Below are 13173 nucleotides of genomic sequence, written 5' to 3' on the forward strand. Positions count from 1 at the left end.
TTTATATTATTATTTTCTCTCATTCATTGAGTTTGTCTCATAGTTTTGTGTTTTAAAATTGTTTCTCTAGGTCTATTGTCTCATAGTTTTATATTTTTAAATTGTTTTTCTAGACCACTACTGATAGGTTGCGCATAATATGTCCAATATCTTCGTTATCTTTCCCGTATATTTCATCCTTCTATATTTTCATTGCCATCGCAGTATTATAATTAATGTATTTTCCTCTCGACATACTTTCCTTGAACTTATCATTTATCAGTTTATTTCGAATTCAACTTTTATACTTTTTTAAATTGCTATGGTAGATTGACTCAATATATATAATTCTTTACATTATCCATTCTTTTCTTGAATCTTGTGTTTGAGATCTTTTGATGTTTATGTTGATGATCTAGTGGGACTTCCAATAAAAATATTTATGATATATTTTATCTATATTATTGAGTTGCATTCAAATTATAAAAAGGGTTTATGGATTTTCAATAGAAAATTTGATAAGACTTTGTTAGGCGGGACCTGTTTGAATCTCTAAAAAAGACTTTGTGTCAGGATCCGTCCAGAATTCCTTCCCTGAAACCCTAGACAAGCCCTGATCCCAGGGAAATACCACCGAACCTTCCAACAGAAAATCCGGCAGCACCTCCCCTAAAGGTAGGACTTACCAAAAATTACCTGCACTGAAAGTACACTTCTATATTCATCCCCTTATTCCTCCCACAAAACTACAAATTGTTTCCACAAATTTACAACACTTCACAACAATAACAGCAATCCAGTGCATAAATAAAACATAAGTGTCCAAATAGTATACAGAGCTTCATGAAGTGCTAATCAACAGAAAATACAACAAAAATGAAAGAAATAATACAACTGAAATGAACGAGTACAAAAGTACTTCTCGAAACACGATAGCAGCAGAGAATTGGTTCGCCCCAGAAGAACGTCTACCACCCCTTGCACCTAAGGGAACGGAACTTAAAAACATGAGATGCTAATCATCTTAATGAGTGACCCTAGCTACTGAACACTTTTAATAATGATACTAATAATAGAACAAATAGAGGAATTGAATTAATACCAACAATTAATAGGTAAATAAATAATAGCAGTTGGAAATAATAATTTTCCTCAAAACTCTCACTAATCACTCCGTTGGAAATGTTCCCTTTTTAAATCATTTTCACAAAACCCGATATTCGTATTTTCCGAAAACCAAGGGATCAAACAATTTAATAAACAATAATAAATAAATACCCCAAATATAATTAAAACGTACTAAATTATAATAAATAATTTTTGAACATTTTTGGGGTTTGAAATTTTGTCTGAAAATTTACACTTGATGCACCACACCATATACCGGTGATGTCCTTCAATACTCAGCGTCCTGAGCACCGAATGGCGGGGAGATTAAAGAGAGAAACTTGCAAACGACACTTTGGCGTCCCTACAGTACCGCTGCTGAAACCATCATCCCGGCCAAGGAGGGGGCGGCTGTGGCTAATATCAAACTTGCCTGCCTACGGTCCAATGGCAACTCACGGGAGACATAATACTTGCGCGCTAAACCACATATACATACAACAGAACACCAATACTGTATGAATGCGTCTAAAATAATTATTAAATCAACCGTACCGTTTTCCAAAATTACCATGGGAAATATACCAAAATTTCACATTTACCATCCCACATATTTTCGTTAACAAACCCGGTACGAAAACATCGATAACCAATAAAACAATAATTTTCTCGTAATACGAGGTTCAACAACTAAAATACCGTGGACATAATTATAAAAATTAAACCACCACTTTAAACAAATATTTTCATAAAATATTTCAACCAATTATGCCCAAATTGTAATATTTAAAACCACGCACAATTTATTACTGAAAATACCTTGCTCATGCATAATAATTAAAATTAAATCACAATAAAATAATAACTAAATTGTACCACATGAGCATAATTCAAATACCAATTAAACATAATTAATTGCCCCAAAATATTTTTAAAGGTGGGTCACTCACCTTAAGCGCGTATATCAGCTAATATCCTCTGGAGGATCAACTCCACTACTCGTGCGAGCACCTAAAACATCCACAGTACACCAACCAAATATATTAATATTTTAATCGGATAACTCCCAAATGGGTACCCGGGGAGCGAACACAAACAACAACTAAAAGTTACGAATTATATATCGAATCGAAGCTTGAGTGATGAGGATCACGGATTCGGTCTTACTTTCCGAAGATCGGACCCGAGGTGGCCGGAATCTCGCCGGAAAGCTTTTGGGATTCGACTCCTCAATTCTCCCAAACCGTCACGAATTGGGGGAAAAAGATGTCGGATTTGGATTCAGGAGGTCAGAATTAGTGGACAGGGACCGCCAGTGCAACTGGGTACTAGCCGGAACAGTGACTTCCGACGAGCCGCCGCGGTCACCAGCAACTGTCGCCGGTGGCGGCGCATGCGGCGGTCGTTGGCTGAGATTTTTTGCGGTTTTGTAGATCGAGGGGAGAGGATTCTAACGGGACCTGCGGTAAGGCAAACGGAGGCCGGACGGTGGAGAAATCGGGGTTTGAAGATTTTCGGGGCCTCACCGGAAAACGCTCCGATCCCGGCGCATCAAAGGTCTGATGGCCGTGAAATTTGGTGGGTAGGCCGGAATTGAGGAGGTGGTGAGGGATGGCTGGCATGTGTGGCCTGAAAATGGCCGAAAACTGGGCAAACGGCGGCGGCAGGCGGTGGAGGGAAAAATCGCCGCCGAGCTTCGCCGCCTAGATCCGGGTGCATCCGGCGACCGTCGGTCGTGAAATTTCAGGGTTTGGCCGGAAATGGGAAGACGCTCCCGTCTAGCCGGCGCGTGTAGCAAGAGTCGGCCGGAAAATTGGACGATTCTGGCAGCCGGTTGGCTTTCTCTCTTTCTCTCTCTCTCTCTCTCTCTCTCTTTCTCTCTCCTCCCCGATGTTTTTGCTAAATAAAAGCCACCGTGGTGATACTGTTCATCCACGTGGACCAATCAGGTGATGACACGTGGTGTTACTGTGCACTTAAGCCAGATATAATAAAATATTACGGTATCCGGTGAACTTCAAACATCCATAACTTTTTAACCAGATGTCCAATTTAAGTGTGCCGCTAGTCTATGAACTCGTATCGATGAGTACTTTACAACCATACAAGAGTCAAAAAAAATTACACAACAAGAAAAAGTCAACTCCCGGCACCTTTTGGACTGTTTGCACCTCGACTTGTTTTGCCCATAACTTTCAAACCGTAACTCCGTTTTTGACGTGCTACTAGTCTACGAATTCGGGACATCATGCACTTCGCCACGGTACCCTGGTCAACTAGAAATTCCAACTGGGACAAAGTCAACTTTTGACCCACTCGATCAACGGTCAATCTCGGTCAACGTGCACGAATTCCGATGTGATTTGGGACTGTGTGTTACACTTTGGGTGGCAGTTCTATCAATAATTCATTTCCATATTGGTATTTTGGTTCATAAATTATTTGGTTAAATAGAAAAAATTTTCTAAAATGGAAAACTTAGACCATTTTGGTAAAAGTTTGACCAAAAAATTTTATTTTTAGTCTAATTTTTAATTTGGTATTTTGGTCTCATTTTTTTTTTTTTTGTTTTTTTGTTTCAGACAAAAAATTATCTTCTAATTTTGGTTTACTAAAATTATTTTTATTAGACCAAAAATTTTAATTTTATCTTTTGGTTTAATTTTAGGTCAAAAACATTTAATTATAATTGTAAGTATTTTAATTTAAATAAAAAAATAGATATAATTTTCTAAATAAAAAATCATAAATATAAAAGAGAATATAACAAATGTATTATTTTTTCAATTTTTTAAAAAATATTTTTTATTGTAAAAAAATAATTATGATATCATGATGATGTTAACAATGTTAATTTTAATGATATTTTTATTTTATAATGATTTTGAAACTTTAGATCCAATTTATTCAAATTAAAAATTTGGGATTAGAATCGTACAAATCTAAAATTTTAAAGTACTAAAATATAATTTACCATAAATTTTAGCATGATATATACTTGTTGTTTCGTCCAATTTTATTTTTTTTGGTTAAATTCCGGTCACGGAATTCTGTATAGTTTGGAAATTACAAACAAGTAATTAAAAGTAAAATATTTTGTTAATTGATTTAGAAAATTCAAATAAATTAATAAATAAATAAAAGCTTAAGGACGAAGAGCGAAGTGATAAGCATGTTCAGCCATCGACTACAGAGTGAAATTCACATTCTCTGTGTAATTGGACAAGCAAGAAAACATGATTGGGTGTATAATGCCACATGGACCAGTTCTCTGATCCGATAACGAATGCTGCCATCAGTGACGGTCTCCATCTCCACCACACAAAACTAAAAACCATCATTTTTTTTTTAAAACAAAACCGATAAGGCTCTCCCTGGCTCTTGCTCTTTTGTTGTTAGCCTCAGCTTGAGAGCTGAAAAATTATAGGCTTAAAACTATGTTATCACTGAAACCTTGTAAGACCCACCATCGCTTATCATCTCTCTCTTCCCCTTTCAATCTTCAAAACATTATTAAACAAACCCAAACCAAAATTAGACCCACCAAGTTAGCTCCTAGAAGAAGTCTAAGCCTAAGCATAAGAGGGTGTAGTGGGCAGGAAGAAAAAGGAAGAGAAAATAAGAGTAGCCAAAGGCGTACTTTCTTGACACTTGAAGAAGCTGGTTTAGTTGAAATATCTGGTCTCGGCACTCACGAGCGCTTTCTATGCCGTTTAACGGTATTATTAGTATAGATTTTTACTCTTTCTGATTAATTTTCTTTGAATTTTGAACACTTTAAGGTTAATAACTAAGTACTGGGTTTGTCTTTGTTTAATGTTTACTATGTAAATCAGATATCGTCGCTAAATCTGCTAAGAGTAATAGCAGAGCAAGAAGGATGTTCAATTGAAGAACTAAATGCTGGGAGGGTTTGTGATTGGTTTGTTAAAGATAAGCTCAAAAGGGAGCAGAACATCGACTCTGCTGTTCTTCAATGGGACGACTCCGAGTCTCCTTTTTAAACCCCTTTTATTTATTTATTTATTGCTCACTTAAAACGATATATGGATGATATTTATGATTGATTATCTTTGAGCCAAACTTAAAATGTGACTTTGGATTTGCAATGTGATTATTTAATAACAAACATTGTTTACTTTTAATTTCGTTTCCTGCGGTCAAGCATTTGAATAGTTGATGCTTGAATGGAGATCAAATTGGTTTGATTGTTTCTGATAAACTATTTTGGATTTCAGTAAACTCCCAAGTGCATAAATATTCATTCAGCGAGCGAAAGTAGTGGTTTTTGAACTCCGACGCGTAGTTGACTTTGAAAGTTTTTGTTTTTTAAATTTTAATTTCCACTTTTTCTTTGTTCTAAAAGTTTTACTTTGTAATTCTTTAAGACCGGCCGTGTTTGACGCTCAATTCTATTTAGTACTCCGTACTTGCAATTTGGGGGGGGGGGGGGGGCGTCCAAAGCTGCAAGCTGCACTTAAATAATCTAATTTTTATTCATCAAAAAAAAAAAAAATCTAATTTTGTACGACTATGATGGATTGAGGGTATAAATTAGATTTATGAAACTAAATATGATCGCTTAATATGTTTTTTCAAGTTTTAAAATATTAAAAATTCACATAGTACTACTAACAAATTAGAAAAGGATTTGTACTATATCTTCAAAAATTCGACATGATTTGAATAAACTTTTCAACTGCTTTTAAAAATTGACCAGTATCCTTTATAAATTTCAATCAAATTACGAAGTAATTTCGAAGAAACAGGAATTAAAAAAAAAAAAAGAAAACGAAAAGAAAAGGTACAGCTTAGATTCTTTTAAAAATGAAAAACAAAAAATGCAAAAATAATATGAGGAATAAAATGTGCCACAGTAATTTTTCTTTTTTGCGTGAAGCCACAGTATCTTGATCTATCATTGAGACAAATAATTCTATGGGATTAATCATAGTTACTAGTGCGGTTGCATAGCTACCTAACTTTGGTCCGTTATGTATTATATTTTCAACTGATCTAGTTTTCCCTCCAATTCAAGTCTTGTCTTTAAAAGGAAAAAAAAAAAAACAAAAGGTATTAATAAATTTATTAATTAAAAAATAACACATCAGAAACTGCAAAACCAAAAATACAAAATTGTTGAGATAGCCTCTTTCGGTGATTAGTGACCACTTGCCAATTCCCAACTTATTACACCGCACCACACTAATTTTCTTGCATTCACATTCCTTTTATTATTTCTCCTTTTTATATAATTTATTTATTTAAAACTAATCCCACTAAAGAAACGACTCGTTTTAAACTCAAAAAAGAAAGAAAACCCAATTTCCACCACAAAAACCCATCAATCCTTAAAAGCAAATAAGCTCCAAAAGTCTCCAACAACCAAACACAAGGAAAAAGGCACCGATTTGTGTTTTTTTTTTTTTTTTTTTTTTTTTGGGTCTGTTCCCAAGTCAACTCCACAGCCTAACGTCAACGGCTTGTCTTTTAGTGAATGAAATCCCTCCCATCGATTTGCTCGAAACCCATTTTATTTTGACATGTCAAAGAAAAGCAATCTAAACGGTGTCGTATAGCTGCCGAAAAGCAAAGAAATGAAACCGATAAAGGCGAACATAACATGATGCCTGGATGTGAAACCCAATCGATCAAATCCAGTTAATTTCTGAACCTGAGTTCCGACCTGTCCTCCCCCAAAAAAAAAAAAAAAAAAAAAGCTTTCTCTGAGGCTCTCTCACCCACGCCCAATCCTGTCCACCGCCAAAAAAAAAAAAAAAAAAAAAAAAAACTGATAGTTCAAGAAAAGAAAAAAAGAAAAGAACGAGGAGCGGAGGAGAGTGCACAGAGAGTTTGATACACCGAGGAGGTTAGGTTGACTTTTTTATTTTTTATTTTTATGTTTTTTTGGCAAATGCTCTTGAAGTTGTTGGCGTAAGGGGATCTGGGAATGATGGCTATAGCTGAAGAGAAATCGCCGTCCGACGGTAAAGTTTGGGGCTTCTTTAAGCGTCCGTTCCGGCAGCAAGCCGGAAACACCATCAATACGACGACGTTGTCGTCTTCTTCCACTTCGCACAATGTTCACCACCACCATCACCACCACCACCACCATAGCTCACAACCCCTTGAGGGCTCCAATCCACAAGCCCCCAATTCCGTTTCCTCGGTTGCACGGTCTCTGCTTCCAACTCGGCGTCGGCTCAAGCTCGATCCCTCCACTAAGCTCTACTTTCCTTGTACGCCTTAGTCCGCTCTTTAATTTTTTCTTTTTTATTTGCTTATTTTATTATTATTGTTATTATTATTTCTGAAAAATTAGTTTTGTGAATATTTATCTATTTTAGTTTGTTGAAGATTGTTTTTGGTGTGGCTTGGGTTTGTTTAAGCGTGCGATCTAATTGATTTGGGGCCTTGATCTCTTTTGGAAGTTACATATATTTGATTTTTCTTTCTTTCTTTTTTTTTTTTTTTTTTTTTTTGGTGGGGGGGGGGGGGGGGTTACTTGTTGTGAGCTGAATTTGTTAGATAAATTGATCAAATTTGACTTATAAGATTGGAAATGCTTAAGATGTAGTTTGTTATAAAAATAGTAATCGTTGCCTAAGCTGTTATACAATTTACAGGTTTGTTTCTAATTTCGTTGATACTAAAAAAGTAGATGGTCGAGCATATTATTTTTCTTGTCCCATTTTCTTTTGGGTTAACACGTTCATGGGGAATCTTTTTATCCAAAACTTTGTTCAAAACGTAATTTTGTTAGCATGTGGTATAATACTTTCTCACTCTTTTATCTAAAAATAATCGAGTACTTCTTTAACTTCTATATTTTTGGCAAAAAATAGAGAGGCACTTGAACAATCACATGGTATATCATTTGAAGCTCTGTCTTATGCGAATGACTTATTTGAAGGAGAACTTATTCGTAGAATCAAAGTATGTTCAAAACCACTATGGCAGCACCTAAATGTTGAGGACTCAAAAACCCTTCTAAAGTATCAAATTTATTTAAAGTAGTTGAGGTTGACGAACTGCAGAAGAATTTTGCTATAGAAGAATGTCTCAGATCTTGCTATCTGAGAATGGCTACATTTATTGAAAATTGGATGCATAGGCTACCACTTTCTATATGGTTAAATGTAAACAGGCTAGAAATTTTTTTGTCTGTGAGGGCAAAACTTGGATTTGTTTGTATGTTGCTGTGTGTGCACATGAAATAGGGGCTTTTATGGTGTCTACCACATATTTTTGCATGTAGGAGTGCGCACAAACACATGTGATTGCTCTCATGCATGTGGAACCTTGATGGTTGTTTTTTCTTTCATTTTTATTTTTTATTTTTTATTTTTTATTTTTTTCCCCCCATGTAACGAACTTTTTTCCCCTGGATGGGGTTTATTTGTTTTTGCTTGATGTTTCTTGTATGATTTTTATTTATAAATTATTTTCTTTTGAAGGTGAACCTGGGAAGCAGGTCAGGAGTGCCATTAGAATTAAAAACACAACCAAGTCTCATGTAGCATTCAAGGTACGTGCATAAGTTTTTATATTTTCTTTCTCCTTATTGCATAGCCTTCTCTTTTATCTTCAATGCTTATAGGCTAGTTCATTACGATGCCTCAAAACAAGGGTTTCATGTATATTTATATAAAAATATTCCCCAAAGTCAGGAGGTAAATCCTTTAGCTGTTCCTTTTATCATTCCCTCAGTTACCAGATATTGCATAGAGCACAGTTTAGTTTATATTCTATACTTACCTAATTTAAATCTAATTAGTTTTTTGGGTTTTCTTGCTTTAGTTTCAAACAACAGAACCAAAAAGTTGTTTTATGCGACCTCCAGGGGCCATTCTTGCTCCTGGCGAGACTATTGTAGCAACAGGTAATAATCTGTTTATGAATTCGGTCACAATCGTATAATTATTTTCATTTTTAAATTCAATTTATTTGATAAGTTTTTAAGACTAAATTTTATTACAAGTTTATTTTGTTGGTTTTAATTTTTAAATGGATATAACAGTGTTCAAGTTTGTGGAGTTTCCTGAGAACAATGAAAAACTGGTAGATCAGAAGAGCAAGGTTAAGTTTAAAATCATGAGCTTGAAGGTGAAGGGAGCAATGGATTATGTACCTGAGCTGGTGCGTTCGATACACCCTTATTCTGAAATATTATAAAGTTAACTATAATCACTTTTGTTGATGCTTTATATCATGCCAATTATGGGGCTGAGTATATCTTGTTTGGATGAAAAACTGTAAACTGCTGCATATATTCGACTCATGATTGTCTATTTTGTTTTGGAAAGAAGTTAGTCGTCATTTTTGGTAGGATTTGAAGTGTGTAAAGGTCCAGTCATGCAAATTTTTAGTTGCTTTGCTGTTGTTTGCATAATGGATACATTAAACCTCTCATTGGTTCTCTTTCCTTTCTTATCTCGATTGGTCTCTCTCTTTAAATCATTATATTTTGTTGCTTCTAAATGCAACTTAAAAGGCGTGTGCGATCTTTTGACTTGAAGTTGCTACAATAATCTTAGATGTTCTTTATTTTTACATGTCTTGTTCAAAAAGTAATTGGTGATGTTCTTTATTGGGACAGTTTGATGAGCAAAAGGACCAAGTGGCAATAGAACAGATATTGCGGGTTGTCTTTATCGATCCACAGCGTCCGAGTCCAGTAAGTGTTATTGAGTAGTCTGTTTCATATAATGCCATAGAAAAACTGTTGTCTTCACTTTTATGGTATTCACACTTAAGAGATTTACTCTTTTGTTTCTTGAAGGCTTTGGAAAAATTGAAGCGTCAATTGGCTGATGCGGATGCTGCACTTGAAGCACGCAAAAAACCTCCAGAAGATGCGGGTCCAAAAATTATTGGGGAAGGGCTTGTAATAGATGAATGGGTGAGTTTTTGTCCATTAATATGTAATAAAATCCTTTCGGAATAATTAATTTTATAATTTTGTTCCATTCTATCATTGTTTTTACAGAAGGAGCGGAGGGAAAGATATCTTGCTCGACAGCAGGTTGAAGGTGTGGACTCAGCATAGACTGGTTTCTTTCTTTCCAGATGCTTTTCTCCAAATTGAAAAGAAGTCTATATACAGTCTAATGCTGATAAATTTATGTGTCTTGTGACCTGAAAGATGTGGTTCTGAAGAAATGATAAGGACACTCCAATATACTTTGATGTAAAAAGAACTTGGATTGGTGAGTCTCCTATAATTTGGGATACTCTAAATTCGGCTTGACACCTACCTGTAGATAAAGTGATTTTGTTTCTTCCTGTCAGTAATAAAACTGGTTTTATGGGGATGTAAATCACTAAAAACATCTGTTAGTGTGGAATATTCTTGTTGATAGGTATGCATTGCTATTTGGATTCGTTTACCTAAACATGCATAGTTGAGAACCTGAGGCATAAAATTCTGTCCGTTTTGCATTCTCTTGTTACTATGTATATTTGGCCCTTTAATTTGTTCCTTGTTTTAGATTTTTGCATTCCCTTTGTTCAATGTTTATTTTCCACCTTTTATCGTTATGTTTTACCTTATTCCCACAAAAACTTAAATTTTTTTGTCTTCCATTTATTTTGATATAACCAAGCCAACATTATTGTTGATGTCATTTTATTTATTTTTGCAATAGAAAAAACAGTAGAAGAAAATGGGATGGTGGTGCATTCCCATTTGGAATAGCATTTTGTCCATTAATAATAAAGAGATATTTCAACTAAAATGTACTATTGGTAGCAATCGCTTTCGAGTTTGCTTTGAGGCTCAAAAACGTACTTTCAACTATAAGCAGCAGTACCACCACCATGGTGGAGTGCATATTTGACATGTCCAACACTGATGAACCATTTCAAAATGCAATATTAGGTGTTTGGTATCGCTGAGTTTAAGCATGGTTGGTTTATGAAGAATGATATGTAAGGTTGCCCTACGGCAGTCATTTACTACAAATTAACCCCTAATAAAATAGGAAACTAGTTTTTTATACCAATCGAATGAAAAAGATGTACACTGGAACTCAATTGTTTATATCCTTAGGTCATATGCTTGGGAGCCCGCACTGATGGCCTGCATTGTATAAATTAGTACAATTCTCCGTTTGACATGTAAATTTTGGTGCACTATTTGTGCAACATGATTTTCGAGGTGGCTTCTACCGTTCAAGGCGCACAAATTGTTCTGCGGGTTGGGTTAAGGGTATCAGCGATGAAAATATTAATATTGACAGAAATATCATTTAAATATAGAAAATTTAACAAATAAAATTAAGATAAATAAAATTATTAAACATAATTTATAATACATTATCAATACAGATAAAAACTTTTTGATGTTTCAAATTAATAATTATATCTAGATATTTTCCGAATATAATTATATGCATTTCAACTTATCATATTAGAAAAATTTTTCATATAATTGTGGATATACCAAGAATATCTTTCTCTATTAATTCCACCCAATTATCCAAATAAAGAATAATGTGAATTTATCTAAAATAGAATATAGCATTCGTTTTGAAACATATAATAATTAAAAATATAATATAATTCAAGAATAAAAAAAAATTAACAATAATAATAATAATATTAATAACAAAAATTAAAAAAAATTAACAACAATAATAATATTAATAACAAAAAAAAAATTAATAACAACAATAATAATAACAATAATAAAAAATTAACAATAATAAAAATACCATTAAAAAAAAAAAACTATAATAATAACAATAATAATAATAATAATAAAAACAAAAACAAAATCCCCTTGTAAGTCCCCAGTTCCCAGTTCGACCAAGCTTTTTTTTTTTAGGTTAATTCCCCAGTCCACCGATTGCAGATGAGTGAAAACCTTCAATCCCCAGTTCCCAGTTCGGCAGTTCCCCCCATGACCGATTGGACATTTGGACCCCACTTGAAAACCTTCATCAGTATCAGTCGGTCGGCCCTGTGAATCCTATGTGAATCCCCTGTGAATCCTGTGAATCCTATGTGAATCCCCTGTGAATCCCCAATCATCAGTTCCAGTTGATTCCTCTCTTCGTTAATTTCCCAATCCCCTGTGAATCTCATTTTTGTTAATTTCCCGCAGGAGCGATTGCACCACCCCTTGATTTCCCGAAAACCCACTGCCGAAGCTGTTTGATTCCCCGAAATTCCACCTTTTCCATTGGTTTCGCGAAATTCCGGCCGATTTCTTCGACAATGGCGACATCGAGCGAAAACTGGCGACCTTTCGACGATAAAGCTGACGGACATTTCTTCCCCCCTCTGTCGTTATCGACGATCGGCGACACTCGATAATCTCGGCGGCATCCCGACGACTTCATCGACATTTTCTTCCCTGGGGGGTACCATTTGCTTAAGGCATCCTTTTTATGCGATAATTACTTTTAATAGATTTTGACAACTGATTTTTTATTTTTTATTTTTTATTTATTTTGGGTCAAAGATGTGATAAATGTTATTTTGCTAAAGTAAGCGTTAATTTTTCCTTTGTATATTATGTCCATTTAATAATTATAAATAAATATTCAGATTTTTTTTTAATGTTAATTTTTTAAATCTTGTAATATTATATAATTTTAGATAATGTTGCTATTACTCATAAATAATAATAAAAACTCAATTGATGTATATTACGAATAATGTAATTATTTAAAAATTGAATAATAATAAATATCAATTTTTTATTTTTTAGTAAAGTAATTATTTAACAAAACTAGATGAATGATAATAAAAATCAATTTTATCTTAATAGAATTATTTTTTTTATCAGAAATTTATTAAAAAAACATTCTAATCCAATATAATACAGTCATGCATACCAAACTTGCCATTAAGGATTGCAACCCTATACACCACTAGGCTACAGTGTGGATTAATTATCCAATTTCTCCTCCCTAATTAACTTTGTTCCCCTAGAGCATATAAAAAAAGTATAAATCCTGAATTTTCTGTTTTGATAAATATTTAAATCATTGAATTTATTCATTTTGCAATGCCTTTTGCATTTTTTGTTACATTTTATTATACAATGACTTGCAATAATATATCAAACTATATATATAG

The 13173-nt window shown here is 34.1% G+C and overlaps 2 protein-coding genes across 2 annotated transcripts; both read left to right on the plus strand.

Moving 5' to 3' along the window:
- Nucleotides 1-4387: 4387 nt before the first annotated feature.
- LOC107422001 (uncharacterized) lies at nucleotides 4388-5231 on the plus strand. The gene is made up of 2 exons (XM_016031382.4): nucleotides 4388-4805; nucleotides 4923-5231. Exons 1-2 carry the CDS (start codon nucleotides 4524-4526, stop codon nucleotides 5088-5090), a joined length of 450 nt encoding a protein of 149 aa, XP_015886868.1. The 5' UTR covers nucleotides 4388-4523; the 3' UTR covers nucleotides 5091-5231.
- Nucleotides 5232-6591: 1360 nt separating this feature from the next.
- Nucleotides 6592-10527, plus strand: LOC107422015 (vesicle-associated protein 4-2). Its single transcript, XM_016031398.4, has 7 exons — nucleotides 6592-7325; nucleotides 8544-8614; nucleotides 8887-8968; nucleotides 9107-9225; nucleotides 9686-9763; nucleotides 9869-9988; nucleotides 10076-10527. The coding sequence occupies exons 1-7, from the start codon at nucleotides 7037-7039 to the stop codon at nucleotides 10133-10135; spliced, it is 819 nt and encodes a 272-aa protein (XP_015886884.3). The 5' UTR covers nucleotides 6592-7036; the 3' UTR covers nucleotides 10136-10527.
- The last annotated feature ends 2646 nt before the right edge of the window (nucleotides 10528-13173 follow it).

This window comes from Ziziphus jujuba, chromosome 1 (assembly GCF_031755915.1).
Source record: "Ziziphus jujuba cultivar Dongzao chromosome 1, ASM3175591v1".
In the NCBI taxonomy this organism is placed as follows: Eukaryota; Viridiplantae; Streptophyta; class Magnoliopsida; order Rosales; family Rhamnaceae; genus Ziziphus; species Ziziphus jujuba.